Source organism: Propithecus coquereli, unplaced genomic scaffold (assembly GCF_000956105.1).
Source record: "Propithecus coquereli isolate 6110/MARCELLA unplaced genomic scaffold, Pcoq_1.0 Scaffold6, whole genome shotgun sequence".
Classification (NCBI taxonomy): Eukaryota; Metazoa; Chordata; class Mammalia; order Primates; family Indriidae; genus Propithecus; species Propithecus coquereli.
The window spans coordinates 13742292-13769914 of NW_012151951.1; the positions used below are offsets into that span (position 1 = coordinate 13742292).

The 27623-nt window shown below is 50.4% G+C and overlaps 1 protein-coding gene across 1 annotated transcript in view; it reads left to right on the forward strand.

Annotated features, from left to right (window-relative positions):
* The window catches only part of ZBTB16 (zinc finger and BTB domain containing 16), a 176677-nt gene that overhangs the window by 85052 nt on the left and 64002 nt on the right, over nucleotides 1-27623 (forward strand). Inside the window, exon 3 of the mRNA XM_012659222.1 lies at nucleotides 2814-2911. Within this exon, the coding sequence (XP_012514676.1) occupies nucleotides 2814-2911 (98 nt within the window). The remainder of the gene's footprint in view (nucleotides 1-2813; nucleotides 2912-27623) is intronic.

Here is a 27623-nt window from a genome sequence, read left to right on the forward strand (position 1 = left end):
GAAGGTTTTAAAATGAGTAGATTTCTGGGATTGGGTCTAGAGTTTTGCTTGGGCTATCCTAGCCTGATGGTCTAGGTGTCAGAGGACATCACAGGGGACAGTAACAAGTGGGACATGGCTCAGGGAGAAGAAGAATAGTGCCCCTCTGAGGAACACCTTGGAGGCCAAGTAAAAGGATATGGGTAAGACATTTGAATAATAAAATTTCGTCTCCATGCAAAATATTAGATAGCATCCACATCACTTTACAGGTGAGCAAATGCAGAGAGATCGGGATAGCATGACTTGTGCAAGGTCCTAGCAAGTGAATGGCTGAGTCAGGTTGAGAATCCAGGTCTTCCAGATGCTTGCTGGACATTCTTCCCTATTTCCTGCTACCTCCATGGTAAAAGAGCAAGTGCTCATCACCTTTCATACCAAGCCAGTCTAATTGCCCAAGAAAAAAAAAGCCACTTCCACCAACTGCTAGGCAAATCCATTCATATCTAGAGAAAAGGCAATGGTATTACCCAAAGAATGTTTATCAGGGTGAGGAATTTGAACTGGAAGCCTCAGAGAGAAGAGATGTGAACCCAAGAGGGGAGTTTAGCATGGTGGTGGCTTCCAAAATCTGAAGACTGGTCACTCTAGAGCCCTTTTGGAAAATAAGTCTAAATGGGTGTTTGTCCTCCTGTTCCTCCTAACAGCTGCCCCTGAGAGGTAGGTACCCCTGGGAGCTAACAAATCACCAAGGAAGAAAAGGATGAAAATAAATCAAACTGAAATCCATACATTGCCGTCTACCAGACCTTACCATGATTATGTGCGAGAAGTTCACCTGCCGAACCACTTGTGATTAGAGCTTTGCCACCCGATAGAACATCTCTTAGAAAAGCAAATAGCTATCATGTCTGGGCAAGCGATAGGCCTACTCTGCTATCGTGAGCACATGCACATACGTGCCCTCCCACACCCAGGCACATATTGAAAAATATACTCTGCCCAAAATGCTATTAGGACGTGTCTCAGTGCCCAGCATTGTGAAATATATTTAGAGTTAAGAATGTTCAGTTAAAATGTTCTGTACTGTTAATATTTCTCAATTTGGGTAGATCAGCCATGGCTAGGAGTGAAATAACACGGAGGGGGATGGGGTGCCCTACAGTGTCATGGATGAGGGTGTGTGTGTGTGTGTTTGTGATTGAGAAATCGTTTGACTTTGGCAAGGGAATAAAGGGAAAGCAAGCAAACAAAACAATGTGATTGGGAAAGAGTCCTGCGAAGGGAACTGTGTGTGATCTCTATCAGAAGGCCACACACCGGACACCAGATGCTATCCTCATGCCATGGGGCCAGCAGACTGCGGCACTAAGGAGGCTCACCTGGGGGCACCGCATGGTTTTGACACATGGCTGGGTTCTCAGCCTGGGATTTGGAAGGTGGTGGCAGTGGGTAGCCTAGTTTTGTCATCATGATCTGGGTACTGCAGCCTAGGTTGGGGAGCTGCTGGCATGAGTGTGTCCTACTCCCTCTCCCAGCTTGCAGCTTTATCTGACATCAGTACCAGCTCCCCAGCCTTTTAGCACGGTCTTAACACGTCAGCATTCTGATGCGAGAGGTTGTTGGCTTTGAGAGGGCTTCGTGTTCTCTCCCGCCTGCCCCACCGCCTGCAGATCCTGCCTCTGGCTGCCACTGCCTACCCTGTTCCTTAGGGCCAGGCCCCTGGGGAGGTTGTGGGGAAGGCACAGAGACTGGGGCAGAGGTGGAGGCTGCATCCTGGACCTGACAGCAGGAGTGTGGGTGGGGGGACGTCAGTGTTGCTGGTTGGCCAGCAGCTCGGAGCCTCCCCCGGTGCTCAGCTCCCTCTGGCCCACCCGCCTCCCTGCATCTCACCAGCTCCCTCGCTGGTTCGTGACTGAGCCAGGGGTCTGGTGGGAAATGCCCCGGTTGGGAGTTGGGATCAGAGCACTGTGGCAGGCTGGGCCTGGGACCAGTTCTTACCAGGTCTCCCCAGGGGGGATAACACATGCCCAACCCACCTCCCAGAATTGTAGTGACGGCAAAGAGACAATGTGTGTGAACGTACTTTGGAGAGCCAAGCGTGACTACTACGACTTATGTTTAGGGAATGATGTTATCCAGGTTCTTGACACTCTTCTTTCTGTCAAGGCAAGACAGAGAGGGAAGACACTTCTTTAGGGGACCTTAAGGGAAGGGTGTGCATGTTGGAGGTCACTGCAGTTCCAAGAACATCTGGATGCCAGAGAGAGACGCATCTTGTGTCCATAAAGGCATCAGTTCATTCATAAGCTTATTCGGAGCCTCCTCTGTGCCAGTCACCGTAGTGGGCGCTGGAGACAGGAGGGGGGAAAGATGCAGGTACAACCCTCCTGAGTATAACAGGCGTGTTAGCCTTAGCACAGCGACGACAGTGCTGTCACCGAGGTGAACAGAGGCTGGAGGTCTCCACATGTGGGCTGTGCTAATGTGACACTGAGCATTATGTCTGTCTGACTTCTTCCTTCCTCCCTCTGAAGTTGGTTCTGATTTTTTACCTTGGTCTATGTGCCAGTGGTAAAGCAGTAGGAAGGGCCCTGTTTTTCTGTCTTGTGCCCAAGACCAGGAATGGGTGCTTCCTTGGCTGGCAGCAGTCCATGGGCACATGGGGCGACTTAGGCTGTCTGGGGACTCAGGGGTGTGTCTCTGTCATTGCCCTTCGTCTCCCTGCCTCCTGTCCCCTGCCAGAGGAATGGCTGCAAATCCCCCAGGAAGGGGTGGGCTTGCCTCCTGTCCAGCCAGAGCAGCAGCAAACTCTCTTTTCCTTTCCCCTACAGGAAGCTGCACAGTGGGATGAAGACATACGGGTGCGAGCTCTGCGGGAAGCGGTTCCTGGACAGTTTGCGGCTGAGAATGCACTTACTGGCTCATTCAGGTAGGTGAGGATGCCCTGATGCCCCATTGGGGCACAGGCAACCACCTCCTGCCCGCTGTCACCCCCCCACTCAGGGCTTGCTTTGGTCTGTATGGCACCACTGCCTGCTGGGGCCTTGGTGCACCTTGTCCCGTGGATTCTCCCTCCAGGTTCCTGGAGCGGAACATCCATCCTGACAGTGTGACCACCTGGATAAACCCACCCTCAAGCTCTCCTGGGTTTCCCTGAGCATTGTTGGTGCCTAGCGCCCTGTGTGATCTACCTTCCAAAGTAGACTGCAGTTTCATTAGCAAAACAGTTGTGGAATTAGGTTCTCGCTGTCTAATGAATCTGACTATTGGGTTCACATTATACAGGAGCCTTTAATTAAATAGATATAGAAAGGTTGGAACACAAAGCTAGTTATAGCGTGCTGTCTTTTGCAAGTTAATTTTATCCAATTCTAGTGGGGTCGACTGTGTGGCTGCTGGTAATTTTGCTCATGTTTGGGCAAAGCTGCTCTGCCCCATGAGGTGTGCAAAGGGGAGAAGCACCTGCCACTCATCATGCCCAGGTGTTCCTGGTGGAGGGAAGGATCCAGCAGGTCTGATGCTGAGGCTTTGAGGCTGAGAGGTTGCTGCCTGCAGTTGTAGAGGCCTCAACGCTTCCCTGCCGGGGCACACTCTCTTCCCTCTAATTCCTTTGCCTTTGACCTTGGAGTCACTTTTTAGGGGAGAGGAGAGAGCTGTCTTCTTATTTTGTCCTGCTCTCCTTCATACAGCCTGCCTCTTCTTTCCCCATATTGCCTCATGCAACTGGCCCTGCAGGCAGTTGAGCGTTTGTGAAATAAGCCTGGGCTTTGGGGTTGGGCAGACAAAGGTTCAAATCCTGTTTGTGATGTGTGCTGTGTGACCTTGGCCACGTTTATCTTGCAAATCCCAGTTGCTGTTTCTGATAAGCGCAGGTGTTGCTAACTCATATAAATTTTTTTTTTTTTTGAGGATTAGGTGACAGAATATATGTTCGAGGCATTCAAAGCAAGCCCCTGGCATACAGTTGACACTTAATAAGTGTCAGTGGTCTCTGCTTGCACCTTCCTTCCATTTCTCCACTTCCCAGGCTGTTGCCCCTGGGGAGTAGCCCCCTCGCCTTACCCAGAAGCTTCCTGCTTGGCTGGCTGTTTGCATGGGTTTCCCCTCCAGCCCGTCGTGTGTGCGGTTGTGGAAATGCTCTTTGGTGGCTTTCTGTGTGTCAGCGCACCACTACCCTGCTGCAGGGCCCCGTGGCTGTGCACTGTTGGATGTGACCACTCTCCATGGCCTGCGTGGCCCTTCCTGAAGTACCATGCCTTCTTCCCACTTCCTGTTCTGCCCTGTTCCACATCCAGGGATCTGCCCACACCAGGCAGCTGTCGGTCTCGACGTGTCTGCTCTGTCCCCACGCCTTTGTGTGTTCCGCTTCTCCTTCCTGTAGGGCCTCCGCGCCCTCACCTTTGCTCCGTGCGGGTGAACCATCCTCACCCTGCCCACCTGTCTTACCTCGGCCAGAGCCCTGAGTCCAGACATTTCTGTGTTCGGCGTCTGCTCTGCACTCATATACACTTACTCTTCTGTTTTAATGACATGCACATTTTATCTTCTTGCTTCTCTTTAGCTTTGTAGGTGGTTTCAGGTTCAGTGAGTGGTTTTGAGAACTGTCTGCCCACTCGTTTGGCTGCCCCTCTCCTACCCCAAGAGCAAAGTGTGGGGCTTCCGTGTTTTGCTCCCTGCCCCAGACACCTGTGTGGCACAGGACACTTATGACGGGGCAATGCTCCTTTCAGCCAGTTGTTAACGCCTCCTTGCCCCTCTCCGTAGCTCAGTGGCAGTAGCATCCTTTCTCTCTCCTCTTCCCTTGAGTCCAGTGCTCTAGCCAGACTTCGCTTCAGTGCTCATTGCTTTCTGAACTTTGTGGCTTTGTTCACCCATTTTATCTGCTCGGGATAACCCTTTTCCCATTTTCCCAGATCTTCCAAGGTCCCTTCCACGATGCCATCCTCACCTGTTCCCCACTTCCAGCTGGAAGCAATCATGCCATCTTCTGGGTGCCCATATTTCTTTATTTGAAGCTGTCTTTGGGCAAAGTCTTTCTTCTGTATTATGTTTATTTATGGACTTCCCTTATCTCCTCTACTTGGGAGGCAAGCTGACATGATGGGAAGAATTGGGGCACCCACCTCCTGATGGTGTAACCTTGGGCATGAAATATTAACATAAGCTCTTTGAGCATCAGTATCCTTAATCTGTAAAATGAAAATATTTTACCCTATCTTAGAGAAGTTGTGAGGCTCATGTTGGATACTTAGTACTATGCCTGACACACAACAGGCTCACGGTAAACGTAATTTCCTTTCCCCTCTGTTTCTCTAATAGATTATAAGCTGCCTGGGGACAGGATCTGTCCCTGTGATGTCTAGCACACTGCCTGGCACATTATTGAAGCCAACAAATATTTGTTACATGAATGAGTGTAGCCTGGGAGGCTGACGAACAACTTAAGGAAACTCCACTCTCCTGCAGTAGGAACTGTTTATGTCTGAGCGGCTCACTGGCGGGGGTGGGCAGCCAGGAGCCTGCTGGCCCATATTGTACCCCTCCAGGCAGCGTGACTAGATGTGAGTGAGCCACCATCTCTGCTGCGAATCACACATCAGCAGTGTTGGTGGGGCTGGTGGGAGCGGCAGAGAGGAGAGGGGCTGCTGACGTACTTTCAGGTCAGCCCAGGGCCCCAGTTCAGACAAGACAGTGACTTTGCACAGCCTCCCTGTGGGGCCGGCAGTTCCCTGGGGGAAGGACACTTCGGTCCTGCCCAAGATGCCACTTCCAGGTCCCCTGGTCTTATGTGGATGCTCCAGAGGTTTTAGGAGTTGGATCCTGTTTTCCTAGTTTTTCCTTTCCATTATTGACACTGAAGGCTGACTGTGTCAAATCATTTGTCCTTCTGTTAGTCACTTGCCAATATCCCTGTAAAGGAGGATTTGGTGATAGGGCAAGTAGAACGAGTCCTCACAGTGTTTCAGTTTACCCTTGCAGATAGCTCACAGCCTTCAGAGTCTGGTATTTCTGTTCTCTATGTTTTCTTTCTATTGCTCTGCATATTTCTCACCCCTGCACCGGGATGTCGTGCAAATAGCACAAAATGTTTAATGAGGCTATACTGCTTCCTGAGTTGTTTGTCCCCCTGTTAAACAGTGACAGCCACGGGGGCCTCTGGAGTGACCTGGCCTTATTGGGGAGCTGGGGTCAGAGGGTTGGGCTGGGCTGGGGGTGCCAGGTCTTCTCGCAGATTCCAGGAGTGGTTTGACACGTTCTGATACCTGCCTCTAGATGCCTGATAACAGAACAATGTGATATTTTAGAAGAGACGTTTCCTCAGATGACATGAGATTTTCCTGCTGTCTTGTTTTTTTTTTTTTTTTTTTGAGACAGAGTCTCACTCTTTTGCCCAGGCTAGAGTGAGTGCCGTGGCGTCAGCCTAGCTCACAGCAACCTCAAACTCCTGGGCTCAAGCGATCCTCCTGTCCCAGCCTCCCGAGTAGCTGGGACTACAGGCATGCGCCACCATGCCCGGCTAATTTTTTCTATATATTTTTAGTTGTCCAATTAATTTCTTTCTATTTTTTAGTAGAGACGGGGTCTCGCTCTTGCTCAGGCTGGTTTCCAACTCCTGAGCTCAAACAATCCGCCCGCCTCGGCCTCCCGGAGAGCTAGGATTACAGGTGCTGTCCTGTTTTGAAGGCTGCATGCAGGGAGCCGACCACGAGAATGGACGCTTTGGGTGTGTCGTGCACACCCATTTTACAGAAGATCACCAAGGGTTGGAGCAGCAACACAGAGCCTAGAAGAACAAGAGTTGCTCCAGAACCCCTGGGACTATTTTTTTAAGAAGGGGCATGCTGCGGAGAAGCGAGCTCGGGATCCGGCCAGGGGTCCGTGCTTACTCCCCTACACGCCGCTGCCCTTGCGCCGGCACATTCCTGCTGTTTTCTTCTGCTCAGCGGAGCTGAACCGTGCTTGGTGCTCGGGCTTCCTGGCGAGCTCGGAGTGCTGGCTGCCCCCACCCCCTCTTGGCTGGCGTTGCCTGTGTTTGTTATTGTAGTTCTGGCGCGGGGCCAGGCCTGGCGGGGAGCCAGACTTGTGGGTACAGTATGTACAGTGAGTGCCGAGCCAAGTTTGTCATCACACACGATTAATTTTTTTTCTAATCTGGTAGGGGTGGGGTGAAGGAGGAGGCAAGAAAAGAGTTTCTCCCATGCTTTAGAATAGGCTGCCTCGCATTCCACGGAGATGTCACTGCCGAAAGGAAGAAAATGCTCCAGCGTGTTCTTCCTTCGCAGCTCTTCCTCCCTTCTCTCCTCGTCTTCCTCCTCTCCTCCTCATTTCCCCATCGGTTGAAATCAGCCTGTAGGAGACCGACAATGGGGGTCTTATTTTCAGTGACTAGAATACTAAATTTATGCTCCTAAATCAGTTTTCATTGTGTTGAAATTGACAATTTGTTTAATTAGAAGTTTGCCCTGTAGGAGGCCCTTCTGAGAGGCAGTGCCTTCCCTTTCTCTCTTTTACTTTCTTTTTTTGGTTGTTTTTTTTTTTTTTTAAAGACCCTAAATGGTAGTAGTGAATGTTCAGTTTAATTAAAGTTTTTATTTCAATTTGAATGTGTTAACTAATCAAGTGTTTATGAGATATACCTGATGATAACAATAACTTAACGTTAACCAACAATAACCCATCCTAACTCATTAATTAATGAGATGATCTGGCCAGGCCCTGCGTTCTCAGAGGTGGTTTTGGGGGTCAGAAGGGAACGAGGCTTGGGATGGAGAGAGAGACAGCCTCCACGGCTTTGCAAAGCTGGCCCTGCGGGGTAGGGGGTGAAGCTTGGGTGTAGGGTTGTGGCAGTGAGCAGAAGAATCCCCCCAGCCTCACCTGTGTCACATGATGACTCTGAAGCCTCCCTTGCCACCCTTTGCTGCCCAATCCCTTGTGGAGATACGGCCCTGAAGCATCTGTGGATCTGCCGTCTGTTTCCTCTCCTTGTTCTAACATAAGAGATGATTCTTAGCTCTGGTTATCCATGCAGAGACCACAGACTCAGGCAGTGACTCAAGTTCGTTCTGAGATTGGCCAGTGTAAGGTTTCCCATTAGGTAGTATTTCCCTCTGCTTGGCTTAAGCATGGGTGGATTATAAGCAAGCATGCCTAGAACTGCTTGCCCCTGGTTTTGACTCGGCTGAATACTATTAGGGGTTTATGTATTTATACGGCCTGCTCCTATTCTGGGAGTGTTGTTCATTATTGGAACCAGAGGATGTTTCATAAGCATTCATTGTGTGTCAGGCTCTGTGCACTTAGCAGCGAAGCCTGCTACGGCCTCCCTGCCCTCAAGGAGCGTAAGTCTAGTAGGGGAGATGAATATGATTGTAAAATCATGATGAAAGATGGCAGTGTGTGCAAAGAATCAAGAAAGAATTCTAGGAGAAATTTGCAGGAGGAGGGTGTTCCTGCCAGAGGATGGTGGAACAGCATTCCGAAAGGACTTGGTGGGGGGAGCCCAAGCCACCTATGGGATGGGCGGTACAGCCAGGGGGTGTTGGCGGGATGTGCGGAGGACAGAGGAAGAGAGTACAAGGTTTAGAAGGGAGGGATGGGTCAAGATTGTGGAAGGCCTTAAGTGGCAAAAGGAGTTGCATTCTGCCCGAAGCACTGGGAAGCCAGTAAAGGATTGAGTAAGGGAGTGAAATAGAAGGGACTGTTGGGCTTTCCATTGTGGGCTAGGCTGGAACATAGGATGAATAAGGCTCCTCGGAGAACATCGAGACTGGCAGTCTATGCTGGGGTGTGGCTGGAGTGTCAACAGGCCTGTGCCTCCTACACTGGTCTTGGGAGTCGGTGCTGCCAGGGGGCGGGTGCCCTCCACTCACCCCTCCCTTGCCCTGGTGCAGGCATCGTGAGCCGTGGCTATGGAGCAACCTCCCCTGCAACCAGGCTCTTCCCCAGAGTCGGAGCCCGGGGGAAAGAATGTGGGCTTTGGCCCATAGATTTTCCGATTTCAGCAGCAGCATGGGGAGACCAGGGTGTATCATCTGGGACCTGGGTCATCTGTCCGGCAGGGACAAGGGCTGGAGGGGTCTGCCTGATTGGTTCTCTTATGCCTTTCCCCATCGTGATTGGATAGAAGGAAAAATACATTATACGATGGCAAAGATATGTGGGTTGTCCTTGTTCCTTTTTGTTTATTTTTTCTATTTTGGAGCACTTAGCTTTGGGTTTCAGTGTTCTTCCTCTCAAAGACAGAGAAGGTGGGGGAAGCAAGGTAGCTGGCAGATTCCTGGGACTGCAAGGAGATGGCATGAGGTGGTCTGCGTGCTGACGATCGGAGAGGTGCCTTCAGGTCCAAAGATGGCTTCTCAGGACCTGTAACTTCTCACCTTGCAGCTTCCTTCTTCCCAGTTTGGGTGTCTGCTCAGAGCAAGGGCTTGGGGGCCACCCAGGAAAGTGAGAGCCCATGGCCAATGCATTCACTCTCTGCCCACTCTCCGGCCAATGCCAGCTTTCCCTGCTTCTGCTTAGCTTTTTGCCCTCAGGGTAAAACCAAGAGATAACCAAGAAGAAACTTTCCTCAGCTCCTTTAACTCCCTCCGCATGCCTTAGGAGGTGGGCACCACTGAGATTTTAGGTTGAGAGAGTGGAGGAGATCAGAGGGGGGTGGCTCAGAGGCCGGACTGCGCTCCCTTTGGCCCACACGGGTGGTGGGGTGCAGAGCCAGGAAAGGGTGAAGGGAGGCCGCTTTCCCCCAGCTCTCTCTCAAACACACTTCTCTTTCTCTCTCTCTCCCTACTCTGAATTTGGCCTGCTTCCCGAACTTTTTCCCAGAGTGGTGTCGTCACTGGCCTGCCGGCAGGTCTGGATGTTCTGCCAGCATTCCAGAGAGTTTATGATCGCTTGCAGATGCGCCTCCAAGAACACACTGTACCCAAAGCAGAAATTAATGCAGGCTTGACTGCCGTCCAAGCCCATACACGGGAGAGAGGAAAAAGAAAACAAAAACTGTTTAATGCTGTTTATAAATTATACACTGGCTGATGAAAAATACATTTCTTTCCTCTCCACTTCTCCTTTCCCCCCTTCCTCACTAGCCCCCACTCCTACCCCCCACCCCTTCTCGCTTTCTGCCTCAAGAGCCTAAACTGAGACCAGAAGAATATGGTTTTGCTTTTTAGCTCCTGTTTTGGCTGGGATCCGAATCCCTGCTGCTGATTCACAGCCAGAGTATTTTTCCCCTTTACCTGATGAAATATACTGATTTTCCAGCCCAGATGGGGTGTTTTTGGTTCTGTTGTCTGGGTTGTTTTTGTTTTTTTCTGGCCAGGGATTTTGTTTACAGCAAGTGTCAGGTTCTGTGACGGTGCTGGGTGCGATGCTGGCCGCATGGCAGTTAAAGCTCCCGTGTCTGTCCACCTCGGGGCTGCTGGACGTGTGTGCCTGCGTCCCCTGGCCCTGAAGATTGCACGTCAGGCCAGCGGAACCGAGAAAGTTCAGAAAGTTCATTGCAGGGCATTGTATTAAACAGTGTTTTCACAAACAGTTCTCTCCCAGCCCTTCACCTACAGCCCCTGTGTGTGAAGAGGGGGTTTGCATGTCCCTCCCCCCAAATACACATGTCTCTGTCTCCATATGGTGCCTTAGCAGGGGTTGGGGAAGCTCGTTCCATCTACCCCTCTGGATCCCAGCCCCTCTCCCTACTCCAGAAGTCCCCCGTCCCAATTTATTCTATAAATTCGTTTCCACATTATGTCTATCCATTTACATGGCTTTTGTGTTTTTTAATACTGCTAATGTTTATCATTTGCCCAACAGGCTCGACAGATTTTGCTTCCTGTAGAGCATCGAGGCTTTAGAGCCCCCTGGTTGCTAAGTAGCAGTCTCCCTGTACTGTAATGGGCTGATTTTGTATTCTGTTCAGCGCTGTATCTTATTTTTGTATGCAAGACAAAGTGTTTTGATGGAGGACGATTGCGGCAGTGTCTGGAGGCTGTTTGGAGTTTTATGGGCTGTACAGTACACTGTGTGCTCTCCGAACAGAACACAGGCTGTTGAATTTTGGATTGGATTTGTCATTTTTCCCCCCTCAGAGAGGAGCCTGTCAGATAGAACATTACTTTAAGGGTGGAGGAAAGAAAGTGGAAATTATGTAATAACCTTCCTTCCTCTCTCTCTCTCTCTCTCTCTCTCTCTCTCTCTCTGTCTCTGATTTTCCTGTCTCAAAATGGGGTGGTTTCTTCCACACTTGCCTCCTTTCAAACCACCACATGATGTTGCACAGCCAGATGATGACGTTCCTATTAGGAAATGGATGGTGCCCTAGAGGGATGGATGCTGGGACATCTGTCTATCTGCCGTTTACTCTCACATTCTCTCTTTTCCTCTTCCTTGCTCCTCCCATCCTTCCTAAGTTCTGGGCTGCTTTGCTGGCCCTTGTTTTTGTCTGAGGATGGATGGATGAGGGGTTGTCGCCTGGGGATGTTTGCATGGGATGGACCCAGAGACAATGCCATTTCTCAAGTCCAAGGGCTTTCCGTCTTCCTTTGGCTTCCCGGACACATGCTCTGCTAGAAGGGTTCTGAGGAGGCCTTCCATTGCCTTCTTGTCCCCTCGGCCCATTCCCCAGCCCTCCAACCAGGCTGTGCCCGAGGGGTCCCCACCCGCCTCACCCATCTGTCTCACTATTGCAGGCCCCTGTCCTTGGCACTATCTCCTCGGGTCTCGGTTGGCAGCAGGTATCTGTTTTTCAGCTTTGCTCTCCTCCTCTCTGTCCATCTCTCCCAGCTTCCTTTCAACCCACTTCATCTCTTTGTCCCTGTCCTTGTGTCTGTGTCAGCCTCAGCCTTTTCCTGACAATCCTGTGTATGTTCTGTCGTCCTTGTTATGTCTTCATCTGTCTTTGTCTCCATCTGTCTTGGTTGGTCTTCTGTCTGTCTCTCTGTCATTGTCTCTGTCTCTCCCTGTCTCTGCTCCCCTCACCCAACACCGAGTTCTTAGCTTGGAAGTTGAGCACCGTTTGGAGTGGGGAGCAAAACGTCACTGTGGCCCAGAGGCCTGGGGAGGACTTGAGCCAGTGGCCGTAGGGTGCTCCCAGTACCTGGAGCCTTGTGTGCTCTTGTCTCTTGCCTCTCAGAGGCCAGAGTGGGGCTTCTCTGGCTTGGCTCCTGCTTTTCTGAGGCCCCTGGATGTTTTTCTATTTTCGGTTGTGTTGAGGATGGGCAAGTTGATGAACAGGGTTAGGCTTTGAAAGGCCCTTATTGGACTTTGCTGCCCAAAGTCCCGTGTTGCTGGTACTGTGCTCACCCAAGTCTATACCGTATACCTGAGTGCAGAGCCCACCAGACACCATCACGTATCCACGGCCTGGCAAAGTGCCTGGCACATAGAAGTATTGTGAGCTGGTAAGTATGTGTTGCATAAATAAATATCCTGTTATTAAAGTGTTCGTACTACTAGGGCAGATCTGGGTTTGGTGGGACCTGAAGCTTACATAATTTTGCATGTCCTCTTTCAGAAAGACATTATGAGTATCAAGTGTTAGAGCCCCTTCCATGGACAGGGCCAGTACCAGGGAGGGGCCTGAAACTTTAGCTTTGTGACTTCAGGGAGAACAGGCCTCGGTGAATCACTGTGAGGGGTTGCTGTTTGGGGGCCCCCTGAGCTACTGAGTGGGGAGACTCAGGGTTGAGGATAGGAGGGTGACATCAGCCCAGCCCTGGGGATCCTCAGAGCATTGGGCAGCTGTGATTGCAGGCCTCAGATTTATGTCTTACAGGGGTCAGGCCAAATCCTCCTGTTTTTGGTAAACTATTGCTGGTTCCAGTGAGCCTGGAAGCCTTTTGGTGTTTCAAACTCTCCTCTCATTGAGTAGGTTGGTAGAGATGAACCCTGAGTTCCATCTCACCCAGAGCCATCAGGCAGATACTCTTGATAGCATCTCAGCCTCCACACTGCCCTTCCGTGACTCTCAACAAAATGTCATAACATCCTCCCCTCTCCCGGGTGTTCCAACTGCCTAGGTCTGTGGCTTTGGTTCTTCTGCATCCTTGGGGCACTAGAATTGCAAGTCTGACAGGGCAGAGCACTGGTCCTCTCATGGTGGGTGTGTGTGCTGGTGTGCGTCTGGGAGAGGAGGCTTGGAGCTGAGGGGAAATGTATGCAGAGGTCTGGGGTCTGTTCTTTGGAGCTTACAGACTCCTCTGCTAATCAGGGTTGGTGGGTATATTAAGATTGGACAGTTCTTGGGGTGGGAGGGTACTTACCTGTTGGAGTGTGTGCAGAAGCTGCAGTTACAGTCCCAGAAATAAGGAGCAGAGTCCTAATGAAAACACCGTGTGCATGTGTGTGTTTGTGTGTGCAAGCGTGAGAAAAAAAGGGATTGCGAAGAAGCGTTTATGTGAAATACTCAGATTTGTTCCTTTGCTGTAATGGGCCCGCACAGACCATTACCTTGAAGATTTAAAAACTAAATGAGCTCATCATATCTAGTGACTTCCACCGACATTCATGCTTGATTGCAAAGCCTGCTTTACCTTTGAATTTCAACTTCATTGTTTGTTGTCAATTCTCAGATGGTGGTGGTGTGTCTCCCCTTCTTGGATTCTGCCCTCATCATGTTGATTTTGTGTGATGGATGTGATTGTTTCTCCGCAAGACCCCACTGAAGAACCTTTTCATTTTAAAAATAGCCCCATGACCTTTAGGGCGCAGGCTGGAGTTTCCAAGGAATTCAGTGGGCCGAGGCAAGACTTGGGTTGACTTTGGAGGGGGGCAGAAGTTTGCATTTTTTTAATTTAATAATTTGAGTTTCATATGAATGATTCTGCGTTCCGTGCAATACTATGCATTTTCATAACTGTCTCTTCCACTTTGGGTAAAGGAAGGGAGGGAAAAAATAACAGCAGCAGCATTCTGTGGGCAAAGGAAGAAAACAAGAGAATGGGGCAGAGAACAGGCTAAATTTAAAATTGTAATTGGCTGACTTCCACTGGCTTGCGGGTGTTTTAATGACTCATAATAACTTCATTTAAAACCAGCTGAGCAGAAAATAGATTGGAGAGGAGCCTCGGGCCATTATGGATTTGTTTTTTTTTGACAAGCTCGGTTTTCAGCAGCCAGGAAGGCTCTCGGAGAGGGCTTGGCTGTGTTCTCGCGCTCTCTCCCTCTCTCTCTCTCCCTCTCTCTCTCTCTCTCTGAGGGTTGGTGGTCTGCCCGGGAGAGATTATATAGAAACCAGGGCTAGTTTTTTTTTTATTTTTTTAAAACTCTGTCCCTACCCCATCCCCCCCCTTTTTTAACTGATTAAAAATAGATGCCTTGAGGTATTATTTTAGCATCCGTAGGATTTTTTTCACCTTTGATGTGGTAAATGGAACATAAATAAAATTGTTTTTGAAATTACTGAATTAATTAGGTAGTAAAGCAACTACAATGCATAAATGTCCTTGGCCGTCTGTTTTTTTCTCCCTAACCCTGATCCATATTTGTGGGGCGTTCCCCTGTTTCCCCAATCCCCTCCTCCCCGCCCGCCAGCCCCTCCTTCCTCTGCGTGTGGACCCTCCCTTTGAATGGCAAGATTCTTTTATCATCCCGGCAACAGCTAAATGATTTTTTTTTTTTAAATCTCTAGGATTTTGACAGTATTGGTTCTATCTGGTTACCCTGTCAGCTCCAGGAGTTTTGGGAATTGCCAGAAAAGGATCTAACCTGCCTCTAGTTGTTTTAAATAGATCCTGCCTGTTTCGCGTGCTAGGCACGGTGCCAGACCAGCGAGTGTTCCTTTTTCTCTTCTCTTTTGAAAAGTCAGCCGACTCAGCCATAGGATGCGTCTGTCTGGGCAGGACAAGAGGCCGCCCCCATCTGATCGCTCTCAGCCGTTTATCTAACCCTCTTGTGGCACCTGTCACCTTCTTTGTTACATGGCTATTTATTTGCTCATCCGTTTTCGCCTACTAGACTGTAAGCTTCTTGAGAACATGTGATTTATTTTTCTATCCCCTATGCTACCTCGTTTAGCGACCTGCACGGTGGCTATAACTCATTTTTTTTAATAAACCAAGAAGTGGATGGGCGTGCTTGTGGCTGGGCACATGGTAGGGAATAGACCCAGGGTGCTCTCCTGCCCGCTTCCAGCCCTGGGAGTCAGCAGTCTGGACAGAACACAGAGGAGACAGGGACCTTATCAGTAGCTGCTCCTGCGCACATCACAGGCTCTCAGGAAATATCTGTTGAAGAAATGAATGGCTCGGGGTGGACGGTAGGGCCGCGGAAAGGAGAGAAAGACAACGTTCATGGAAGGCCTGCTGTCTTCCAGGCACAGTGCTTTGCTGTTCTGCATATCTGAACTCACTTAATCTTAACCTTGGAAGGTAGATATACTGATTCTCTTTTGCTGATAAGGACTCTAAGGTTTAAAGATCTAAGTCGCTTGCCTAACATCAGACAGCTAGGAAGTGGCAGAGCTAGATTCAAATCCAGGTCTCTATCTCTCTCCTCCCACCCTGTGTCTTGCTTTTCTAGTGTACTTTTCTGTTGTACCTGGCCCCTGACCTGGTGCTGTCGCAGTGCCTGAATGCCTGCTCTTCTGTTTGCAGAGCTGACCAACGTCTCAGAAACTGGGGAGCTGCCACCAGGAAGGCCCCGCCCCAGGGGTCCTGGGCGTGGGGAGGGTGGCACGGTAATTGGCTGCTGCTTGAGTGCCTTGCACCTGGGCCCCTAGGAGCAGGTGTGGCTTATTAGCCTGTTCCTGATCCGCCAGGGGGGCATGTGTTCAGGGTTGCTGAGTTGTGGCTGTTACTTCTTGGCATCGCCTTGTAGGGCTTGGGCAGGGGGGTTCTGTGGGCATCGCTGGAGGGTCTGGGGGCCAGGAGGAGCTTGGCTGTGTCGGGGCCCCTCAATGCTCCTCCCCACCTCCAGGCCATGCAGAGAGGAGAGGCAGGAGGAGAGCTGCCTGGGGTCCCGACTGCATGGTGACTCAGCCGGGTGCTCAGCTCCTGGGGAAGGCCCCCTGTGATACTGTCGGGTCGGGAGTGAAAGGGGCAGCTGAACCTGCGCTGCAGCCTAGAAACGTGGGAGCTGCGACCACGTGGGCTGTTACTGGCTCCTTAGGCTTTCGGCATCCTGTAGTGTGACATGTCAGGAAGATTGCAGCCTCCCTGACCTTTCAGATCATATCCAGGGAAGCCGGACCACTTGGCATGAGGCTCGTTACGTCTGTTCTCTGACAACCTCGTCTTCCCCAGGCACACGCTTGGGATGCTGGAGCCTTCTCTGGGGAGTGAAAGCTCAGCCAAATGGGAACCAGATGGTGAAGGCTGAGCAGCAGAGAAGCCTCAGTGACTACTGTGGGTCACACGTGTAGCCCTCTTTTGGTGGGAAACCGTTCATGAATTGGTTCATGAGTTAGCCACCGAGCTGAGGGCCAGTGGTGTGCGAAGTTTGGCAGGGCAGACAGAGGAGTTGAAGCCAGTGTCCTTGTCGGCAAGAAGCTGGTGGGTGGTTTGGCTGAGAGGATGACACGAGCCCTCTGGCAAGGGAAGGTGTTGCACAAGGCTGGGTGTGCTCGTTGTCCCCACGAGGGGAAAAAGAGAGTCCTGCAGGAGTTGAGAGCAGGGAGAAGCTCCCAGGGACCAGGGTGATGAGGAAGGGCTTCAGGAAGGACGTTCCTGGGATTTTGATGGGATCTTCCCTATGAGACTATCCAGAAGGGGCGTCGTGGTGGGAGTGGACCTACTTTTCTGGACAAGAAGCAGCAACGACTTCTGTGAGCTGGCACCAGCCAGGCAGGCCTCTCTCCGCCTCCCCGCCCTCCCCTGCCCAACGCCGTCGGGCAGAGGTCCGGAGCCGGTTTCTTGCACTTGAGAGCCCTCGCTTCCCTGAGATTGCCGCGACCCTCCTTGGCCTGCAGGTTAGAAACGCTGCGTTAAAATTAAAAAGCTGCCACTTGAAGTGGTCCCTTCATTTTGAGATATCTATAAAACAACCACATAGGTGAAAATGAGGTTTAAAATTGAGTACAGACCCACAATATTGTGAATTTTTTATGTAGGACTCAACAGACTCAAAAATACATTGTGGGCGCCCAGAGCTCCACGAAGCCCAGGTTGAGAAAACAGAGCTGCCCCTGGGTGAGGTCGAGGACACACTTGGCCGCCCTGGAGGGCAAACGGAGGAACTGTGGGGACCGTCCCCGGCGGAGGCATCCAGGGGCCCAGCCCACCTTCTCAGACCACGTGGGTGAAGCCCTGTGTGTGCCTTTAGTGAAGACAGAGCTTGCTGTGCTCCTAGGTGGAAGTCGGGGGAGGGAGCGGCGGGTGCTTCTGTAGTTGGGGGCTCCTTTTGTTGGCTCTCTCCAGGATTCCACCGACAAAGACATCTCTTCTAGACTTTTCCCCAGTAGTTAACACGCTCCCTCCTCCTTCCCCCCAGCCAGTCCCGTTTTGATTGGAATTCTTTCACTTGCCAGGGAAAGGGGGTGGGGAAGAAAAGCAAATTCTAAACTTTTCATTAGGTAGTTGGGATAAAAAGTCTTCTGGGGTAGTTGGATTAAACCTCGGCACTCTCTCACTGACTATTATAAGCTAATTGAGCACAGGGAGCTCATTGGCGGCTGCATTTTGTTGGAGTAATTATGCAAGGCCACAGTCGTTTTCAGTAACAAGGTAACGCCGGGTAAAGAGAGAACTCCCTGGAACTTTTGATTTGCTGGAGTCATCCTTCCTCAGTTGCCTTCGCTAATACGAGCCCAGGATAGACAAAGGCCCAGAGACCAGATCTTTTAGGAGGCCGCTGTCCCTTGGGGATTCCTTTCTGGGCAGCCCACATCTTCCGGCCCCTTCGTTGGGGCCAACCCAGCATATCTGAGAGAGTGGTGCTGCGGGGGCCAGTTTTGCACTGATCGGAATTTGGGGTCTGGAGGCAGATGCTCTGGAATATAGGACAGGTGCAAGAGAGGACAGGTGCAAGCTTCGGAGCTGACCAGGGAGCCAGGAGAGTCACAGGGTCGTGTCTACATTACTTACCTATACACTGAGAGCAGGGCCTGCCTCCAGTAATGGGGCCAGAATGATGCTCTGTCTCTACTGGGGGTCTGTCCGTCCTGGCTGAGCGAGGTGTTGGCCTGTATATATAGTATTGATGTGGCAACCCCCAGGGGTCTTTTCTATCCCACAGGATTCTTGATGGTGGTATTTTTTTAGACAGGCCGTGCTCCCACTGAACTCCACTCCCATCCAGAACCTTAATCGGGAGGTAGGAGCTGGCTCAGTGGGCTAGGCCTTTCAGTGCCCTTTGGAAGGGGCCCTGGGGCCTTGCCAAGCTGAACATGTCCTCTGGGTGGCCCTGTCTGGCCTCTGGCCTGCTGCCCATCAGCATTGAATCATGCCCCTCAGAGGACAGCATGTAACTCTGCTTCCCGATATAGCCCCCGGCCCCCCGAGGTGACAGGAAGAGTCATTGTCACGGGAGCACTCCATCTTTCTGACACCACAGGCCAGCGTGGCTTTCCTCCCTCACTGCTCAGCCCTGCACAGCCGAGAATTCTGCTCTGGGAGCATAGATAGAGCTGGGGGATTTTTTTGTTTGTTTTAAAGCAACCCCCCCTTTTTTTCTCTATTCTCCTTCTTCCACCTTAGTTTTTAGGACCTTCCCCTTCGGTCTCTGGCCTGGACCGTTGTCTTCCTCCATCTCACAGTTATAAAAGTTTGTCACAGTCGGAGGCTGGCTGAATCGAAGCGGGAGTGTGGTGTTTGGTTAAATTGTAAAATTAGCTAGGAAAGTTAATGAGGCATTCCACCTCCGCCTTCTGAAGAGCAGGAAGCTCATGAAGGTGCTGCAAGCACCTTGCCTGAGAAGGAAAGGAAGGGAGAAAGGAGCAGCAGGGGCAGCTGCCCAGGAATGAGAAGAGCCTCATCTGGGTGAGTTTCTTGGACACGGCTGTCACTTGCTTGCCTGGATGGGACCTGAGAAGTCATCCCCTGAATGCTCCTGCCATTGGCCAGGCTCCATCCAACGACTTTGCGTCTGTAAGAATTCACCACCATGTGTCCAAGAAGGTCCCAAGAGTCCCCAAGTTCCCATTTTGTCCTGGGCAAGGTTGAAGAAACAAAGACTAAACACTTTGTCTTAGAAGGAGCCCGTGGTAGACAGGAAGAAACCAAAGATGACAGTCATAATGGCAGCTGACCTTTACCGAGGGCCTGCAGGTACCAGGTACTGTGCCAGGTTGCTTTCCTTCATTATCTCATTTAACCCTCACAAGACCCGTTTGAAGCTGGTGCTACTATTACGACCATTTTACAGATGAGGAGACTGAGTTTACTTGCCCCAGATCACCCAGCAAGTAAGGAGCAGAGTGGGGCTGTCATCCCAGGGCTGCCTGACCCTGCGGCCCCTAATCTTAACCTCTGAGGCAACGTTGTTTCTGTTCCCTTTCCAGGCTGCCCACTTCTCCCAACCCACAGTTCCCGTGGCGCATATTGCATGTTTGCAAGCCGCTCACCCTAAAGCTTTGGAAGTCACAGTCTCAAAGGTGCATGCAGAAGAGATGCCAACAGTCTATTTTCTGCACACACCAAATTCACAGGTCCTCTAATTACACCAAACAAACCTTCCTGTTTTCAAGCAGCAATTCCATGTCATTCTGGTTGTCAGAAGCACTTTAATAATGCCACGGGCTTGACATGGGAAATAGTTACCCCACCTGGACCTTTGGCTTGGGGTGAGCCAGAAAAGGCGAATTTTGTTTTGTTTTGTGGTGGGGAGATGGTTCATATTAAGAATGGGCATTAAGTGTGACAGGCAATATTTCTGCTTTGAGGAGTGTGGCGTCTTAAGGCTTCTGAATGTTGAGCCTGCAAATGTCAGTGCCGCGGTTGTAATGTAACACCTCAATCATGGTGCGGGGGGTAAGGAACAAGGCTCTGAAACCGGCAAGCTTCTTTAGATCCACGGCCTGAGCCACAATTAAGGTCTCAGAAACACCAAAGGCAAGCCAATGAGTGTCATTTTTAACCAGTTTGAACATTTTACTACTTCCTCACATCAGAAGCACCCGGGCCAGAGAGCCCGCTTCTCGTCCTCAATAAAGTGATTAAGCTGAATGGGTGTTGGGGAGTATTATTGGGCTGAGAGGGGCTAAAAATAGACATGCTCTGTTTTCTGAAAGCCACAGCAGTCCTGGAGAGACTGGCAGCCTCGAGGTGCCACTGAGGGGCCCAAGGAAGGAGAGGGTGGCAGTCCCCTGGGCTGGGTCTGCGATGTGGGTGGTGGGTATTGGTTCAGATGGGGCCAACTGATGGGGGCTTTTCCCCCCACTGTCCTTGAGAGCAGAGTCACCGTGAAAGCAGTGGGTTGCTTGCTTCTCTCTTGGTTCCAAGACACTGCCGGTGTGTGCGCAGGCATGTGCATGTGTGTATTAATGAATTTAAAGTAACCGACAACTCTGGAGTTTAGAATGAATACCTGGGCCTAAAATTTACATACTCAGCCTCAAACAAATTGAATTTACTTGCTGTTATGGGGGAAGCAGGCCTGGTTTAGGCAGCGAGGAAAGGGCAGGTTGTAAGGGGCACATGCGAGAGAAGTGGGGAAGTAAAGAGACCCTCAGAACCAAGAGAGAGGGTCTGCCCTGGAAACGTCGATTAACCAGGGTGCTCAGAGAAGGTGTAATAAAAGGACTTTTTGGTGAACCGAAGGTTGACCGAGAAACCTTGTCTATTTCAGTCTTTGTAGTTTGCTGTGGTTCATGTGAGGCAGCACATGAAATGCGAGAGTCCATTTTTCTACTGTAAGTGAATACAATTGATTGTTCTTTATGATAGAACATCTTGCTTGCTTAGGAGTCAACAGGAGAGTGCCTGAGAAGGGAGTCAACATTGAGGGATACACCTGATTGGAGTTTTGAAAGTCAGTCTTCAAGATCGGCTATACCTTTTCCTCTATAAAGCCCTATACGGTTTCATATTTTTGAACTCATTCCTCCTTATAACATGATGTCCATTTTGCAGTTGGAGAAACTGAGGCCAAGAAAAGCAGGATCTTAGAACGCACTGAAGTCCACAGCAGAGCCAGATCTAGACCCTGGTGCTGCTGCCTCCCAGTCCAGGCTCTGTCTGAGGGACAGTGGTGTCGTGGTCCCGGACCAGGAGGTGAGGGTTGTTCTTAATGGGGTCAGGGCTCAGAGAAGAGGAGGTTGGCCCTGGAGTCTGCGGGGAAGATCTCCCTATTCCAAGCGCAGGTGAGAGTGTGGAGAATAGCAGAGAACTTTAGTGCGCTGCCTTTGGGACCTTTTTCTATCCGCCTTAGTATGAGCTTCTTACTCTTTAACCTTTTATATGATCAAAGGTCTTTCTGGTTAGGTGGACGTCCCATGCCGCCAATATGGTGGAGAGTTTTTGACACTTACTAGTTATGAGACCTTGGGCAAGTGAACTAGGCTTTTTCAACCTGTTTTCACACCTACAAAATGGGGGATGATCTTAGAGTTGTTGGGAGGATTAAATGGTATATTGCATGTCAAGTAGTTAGCACAGTGCCTGTGTCGTAATAAATGGGCAATACATGTGAGTTATTAACGTTTTTATTGTGATTACTGTCAATGCTGCAGTAGCAGCATTGTCGCTTCTCATTGAGGGGCAGCCCTGGCAGGACCCCTAGGATCCCTGGAAGGAGAGAAGGTATTGTCAATTTTGCAGCTTGTGGCCCCTTTTTTGAGTGAGTGGTGTCCCTGGGATTGTGCAACTTGAAAGTCCTGTTTTTAGGGTGGCGGGGGGCAGGGGATGTATCAAGATCCCTTTAGCAGGTGAGGAAATCAAGGCTCAGAGAGGCTAATCTGCAAATGCCCCTGATGTAGCTAGTGGGTAGCTGAGCTGAAATCTCTGATCTGTCCACATCAAAGCCCAGGTTCTTCCTGCTAAACCTTCTATGAGGGGAGCATAGCAAGGGTCCTGCCCAGACAGTGAGGCTCCTGTCCAGCCTGAACCCTGCCTCTTCCCTGCAGCTTGGTCTGGACGTCTGGGAGGGCTGTGATACCGCTTCTTGGTGGAGTTTCCAGAAGAGAAGCTCCCATCTGCAGGGCATGCAGCTCACAGCTAAGGGAATAGTCAACAGATACTTGTATGCACAGCTCTGCAAACTGCTTTCTTGAAGAGTGCAGTGGTTATCACACTTGCGACAGCGTCTGAAGCTTTCTGAAAGGCTTTGTGTCTTGCCATGTGTTGAAGTGTGATTATCTAAGGGTGTTTTAACTTAAAAACAAAATACACGCACGCCTCACAAAGACAGTTACAAGTGGCATTGGAGAGAGATGCTAGGAGTTGGGAGAGAACGGGGATTCTAGGAAGACAGGGAATGAAGAAATTATCAATGCAGAGATCCTAAAGAGATCTAGACGCTGTGAGAGGACTCAGCATATTCTTCAGTCAGTGAGAAATGAGGGGGGACCAGAATGCCATCAAGGCTGAGGAACGCTGCCTTCTCTTCCCTCGGAAAATATTTCAAGTGAAAATTTAATTGAAAAGAGCCTCAGGGGATGTTGGAGGACCAAGGTGGTGGCAGATACCGGCTTGAAATGTATCGGGTGGGCAGTTTGATCCTGGCCACCACCTTTGGAGGGGTCTTGGTTTTCTTTTTTACACTGCCCAGGCAACGTTGTGAATCTTCTCCTGGGGAGGTGCGTGTATGTGTGTGTGCATGCGTGCGTGCTTGTGTGTAATCCCCCACACCATATTAGGGTGCAGGCCTATAGATGGAGCACTCTGAAGTTGCTTCACAAGAAAGGCACAGGGGTAATTGAGGATGAAAGGAGAAGACTGATGACTCAGGCAAGGAACCGAGCTTTGGGGCTGCTTGGTACCAGCAGAAACCCCTCTTTTCATCATACACTTCTCACTCAAGAATCCCCAACTGTGGACCCACTGAGGAAGGTGATTGTTGGTGTCGAGGGATTGAGGAGATATCCCATAAAATCGTGGTGGAAATCCCCCAGTCTTACTTCTCTGGCTTTTTCACCCAGCCTTTTGCAAATGCCAGGATTGCAGTGCTATCTCTTAAACAAAACAAAGCTGTGAACACCTGAAAGCCCAGGTGTTCTGGAACTCAGGGGTCAGCCTCTGACACAGCCTAATTGGCTCCGTCTGACTCTGGCTAATAATTCTCCCGGTGTCTGGACTCTCTGTTCCATTTCACCTGGCCGATAGAGCACAGTGTTCCCCATGAGAAGGATTTTTCTGGCTGAACTGGGGAGCCCAGCCCTAGCCTGGTTCCCCCAGCACCTTCCCAGCGCCATGGTTGTAAGCATTTGAGCTCCCTTTACAGCCACATTTAAAGTGGGCTTCCGGCTTCTTCTCACACAACACCTGTTCATCTTTCCTTCCCTCTTAGAGATGTCTGAGTTTAAAACTTAGCATTTACAGATGGAGAGATGAAAGGATTCACTAAGGGTCACACAGCTCAGGCAGTGATACTTGGGACCCTGAGTCAGTTTCTCTTGGTACTTTGGGAAATCTTGGGTGTTCTGGGCAGCGGAACCCCCCTGGAGCCAATTATCTACTCTGCCCACCTAAGGGTGTGCACCCATTTCACACCCCAAAGAGTGGAATATCATGCATGTACGAGCCCTGGAGTATGTAGTGTCTCACCTACTATGTTTACTTGTTGCAGTCAGGCCTTCTCCCAGGAGCTTCTGGACTGGAAGTATTATGGGCCGGAGTTCCTGGAGGCTCTGGCCAGAAGTGAAGTTGTTCTTTAATCCTGATACTGACTGTGACTTGAGCACCTACTGTGTATGTGCCAGGTACTTCATGTAGGTTCTTGTTTCAACTATCTTGTGAGAATTAACAACCCCACTTTAAGGAGGGAAGTGAGACTACAAAGTTGATGCTGGAACCATACCACCAATGAGTGGAAGAACCCCAAAGCCATGTCTGGCCGCTACCCCTCATAAGACTTCAGTTCGTGGGGCTTGACTGTTAACTCGGGGAGATCTCCCAGTTGACAAGGCATATCTGGAAGGAAGTCTGTTCCATCACAGCGGAGCTGACGTTCCTATGGTAAGAGAGAGTTTTGTGCCCTTACACTGATGCCAACCTTGATTGCCCAGTCGTGGAAGTAGCAAGGGGAAGAAGGTGGTTAGAGGCAGTGGTAAGGTGAGCCCCCACAGCAGTGCTCTTAGACTTCAAGGGGATTTGTGTTATTTTTAATCTGCAGTGAACTTACCATCCTACTTGCCTTTTTATTTAAAACAATTCACCTGAAACTGGTTTGAACTCCTTGGTTACCTTCTGGGTAGGTAGTCGGAAGGTAATAATGCCATAAAAAACGGGCCAGGAGTGAGGACAGGAGCTGACTGTGGAGGTGCCATGTCCTTGGTCCCCTCTGGGGAAGAATGATCTGACCCTGTCTTTACTCGTATGTTGTTGGTTTGTATGGGGGTTTCCTGGGGGAGGGGTGCACAATGATTAGCATCCTCGCCTTTATCTTCCACTCCCTGGAGAAAGTCTGCTGAACGAAGACTTGACCGGAGCATGCATCTTTTCTCCCTTCTTTTTCTCTTTGTGTCTTGGTTGGGGTGGTAAGAAAATTTTAAACAGTGTGGTATGGCTTTTGCATGCATTTGATGTTTGTGTGTCTCATATATTGACATCGGGGGATAAAATAATGGCAATAACGATGTTGATGTTAATGACAACTAGCATTTATTGAGCAATTACTATATGCCGGGCATGGTGTTAAAGACTTCACATATGTTATTTAAATTAATCATCACTCGACCCACCCTGTGACATAAAGACCGTGAGCCCAATTTTTTTAGGTGAGGAAACAGACCTAGAAAAGATAATTCGCGTGTCCAGGGTGTAAATGATAGAACTGGGACTTGAACCTGGGTGTGTTTGATTCCAGAGAGTGTTCTGCACTACTTCACCGTGCAGCTTTGTAGTGAGTGTGTGTGTTTGTACTGGCTGTGGACGGCGCTTCTAAGCCTGCTGGATTACCTGCTGGTGCTAAAAGTGGCAACAAAGGAGCTTTCCAAGTCTCTCTGGCTGCGAATTGAGTTGCAGGGATAGGGACAAGGTAGACCTGTGCTCTCTCCGTGGGACACGGGAGTAGGGCTGCAGGATCCCAGCAAAAGCCAAGGGCACCAGGGCACCATGCAGCCTCCCAGTCGTATGATGTTTATGGTGTGGGAGAAGAAATGTTCTCTCAGACGCAGAGATGCCGCAGCACTTCCTCTTGACCCAGTCCAAGGTCTCGTCTTGTGCAGAGTAGATACGTAGCCAAACACGAGATTTGAGCCATTTACCAGGTCATTGGTGGGAAACTGACTTCTGGAAACGTGAAAACCAGCCATCTTCAACCCCAGACGTTGCTCAGCCTGCGGGACTTTCCTGGTGGCTTTCTGAGCCCTGCCTCTGATTGGAGCCCTGTGTCACCAGTTCCCTCACCCTTCTGTGCTGTAGCGAGACCAGGCTCCGAGGACTGTTGCCCACCGGGTTGCCAGCTACAGCTCCCCTGGAACCATATCCTGAGCCATTCGGCAGGGCTGGTGGTTTTCCATTCCACCAGCATCTGCCCACCTGCTCTCCTTTTCCCCTCTTTCCTGAGCCTGTGTGCCTTACAGAAAGTCTGCTTTCCTGTTAGTTTTTCGTTTTGTTGATAAAGGAGAGAGGCAGAGAGAGAGAGCGTGCCTCCCAGGCCCTCTCGGGGAGTACACATCTCCTTGAGGGAAAGAACACGCAGTGCCGGCCTTTGGAATTGGCAGCCAGTGTACTGTTCTCTGTCTGATAAGAGGTACTGTAAATAAAACTGTACACCATGGCCTGTTGTAAAATGCCCTGCGTCTGTACTCATTGTTCTGACAGCCTATGCTTTTTTTGGGTCTGCTGTTTTGGTACACTCTGTACTTCCTTATGTAAGCAGGCGTGCATATCTCATCAGAACATTCAAGATGTTTATTTTAAAATCTCAAGGAATTTTTTTAAAAAAGGACACACCACTCAACATTAGATGCTGGCAAACATTAGGTATTTTTTCAGTGGTTCTTTTTTTTTCTTCTTCTTCTTCTTATTAGCATGGTGGGGGGAGGTTTGGGAGAGGGAGGGACTTTGAATTTTTTTCCTTCTCTCATTGGCTCCTGCCATATTTCCTCCAGAGAGACACCACCCCACATCTGATTGCATTCAGCAGCTTCTGCTCCCTTCCCGATGCACAGGCCCCCAACCCCATCTCTCGTTAGGAGGGCAAGTGGGGATGGAGGCTCTAGGCTTTGCCAAGGGGGAGAGGCCACAGTCAGGGACCTTGTCATGACTTTTCCTGGATTCTAGCTCCCTTGTTGTTGGAATCCTGGGCGTTTAGAGAAAGCTTTAGGTTTTTGAAAGTGTTTTCTCGGCTGGTCCCTCCTGTTGCTGTGAGTCGGGGTGATCCTTGGTGCCCACACACAGAGGCCTCTGTGCGGGCTCTGGCACGTGCATCCTCCCTGTCCACCAGCCTTAACTTGCTTGGAACCCTCCTCCTTCCTCTAGCTTGGTCTTACCTTCGGAGGTATCAGGAAGTCAGGGGAAAGGGAAGAAAAGTACAGGTCTGGGAAACCCCAAATGGCCAGGCACCTCCCCACTCCGGGGTAGTGCTTAGAACATCCTAAAGCCCACCCCCATCTGTAGGCTCCCCGGGAGACTGGTGGGGGCAAGGATGTCTTTGTCTCCCTGTCTGTCTCTTTAACAGTTGGGTACATGGAATCTCAGATAAACTCAGTGGCTGGCAGGGGCAGAGAGTCACCCAGCAGATCACTGCCTGCCAGTCAAGGGCCTGCCTGGGGACAGGAGGCTCAGTGAGTGTACCGGAGGGAGGGGTGGTGTATTTGCTGCTGGCCTGAGTGCGCTGGGCAGCTGGGTTGGGAGCAGATGGGCTGAAGAGAGGGAGGTCTTGCTCCAAAGGAAGCAGACAGCCCCACTTCCTAACATTTTCTTTCTCTTCCTCCGACCCAGCCGGAGACCGTGTCCTTGAGTTTTAAAAAAGGGCAGTAGAGAACTCAGAGTGTGTAGAGTAAGGACTCTGCCACCCCCTAGGGGACAGCCTGGCAGTGCCCCGAATGGCCACTGCCCCTTCCCAGGCCAGTTTTGCACACAGGAACCTGCCTAAGGTTTTCTTTGTTAACAAGCATTCACTGGGCACAAACTGCATGCCAGGCATGATGCAAGGTGTCAGGGACACCGTAGAGCCCAAGAGAGAAGCGAGCCTGCTCTCACGTAGCTTACAGTCTGCTGGGGAAGGCAGGAAAGAGCCCAGAAACACAGGACAATTGGACGGGGCTCCTGAGGCTTGTCCAGGGAAGATTTAAGAGCCAGGTTAATGGATAGCTGCTGATACTGACATATTGGTGCTGTGACAGATTTCTCTGCTCCCCTCCACAAAACACTCACCTTTAAATTAGAGACATGGAGGTGAGGTGTGTACATGCACGTGTGTGAGTGTGTACATGTGCGTGTGTGTGCATGCGTGCATGTGGTGCAATATATCTTTATAAATGTGAGACTCAACTTTGCACAAGATAAATGGCCTCCAAATAACTGTACATCCAATTCCAGTAAAATCAATCATCCTTTAATTGCACAAAGGGAGCTCTTTCTTTAAAGGCATCATGACTGGTGATAATGGTA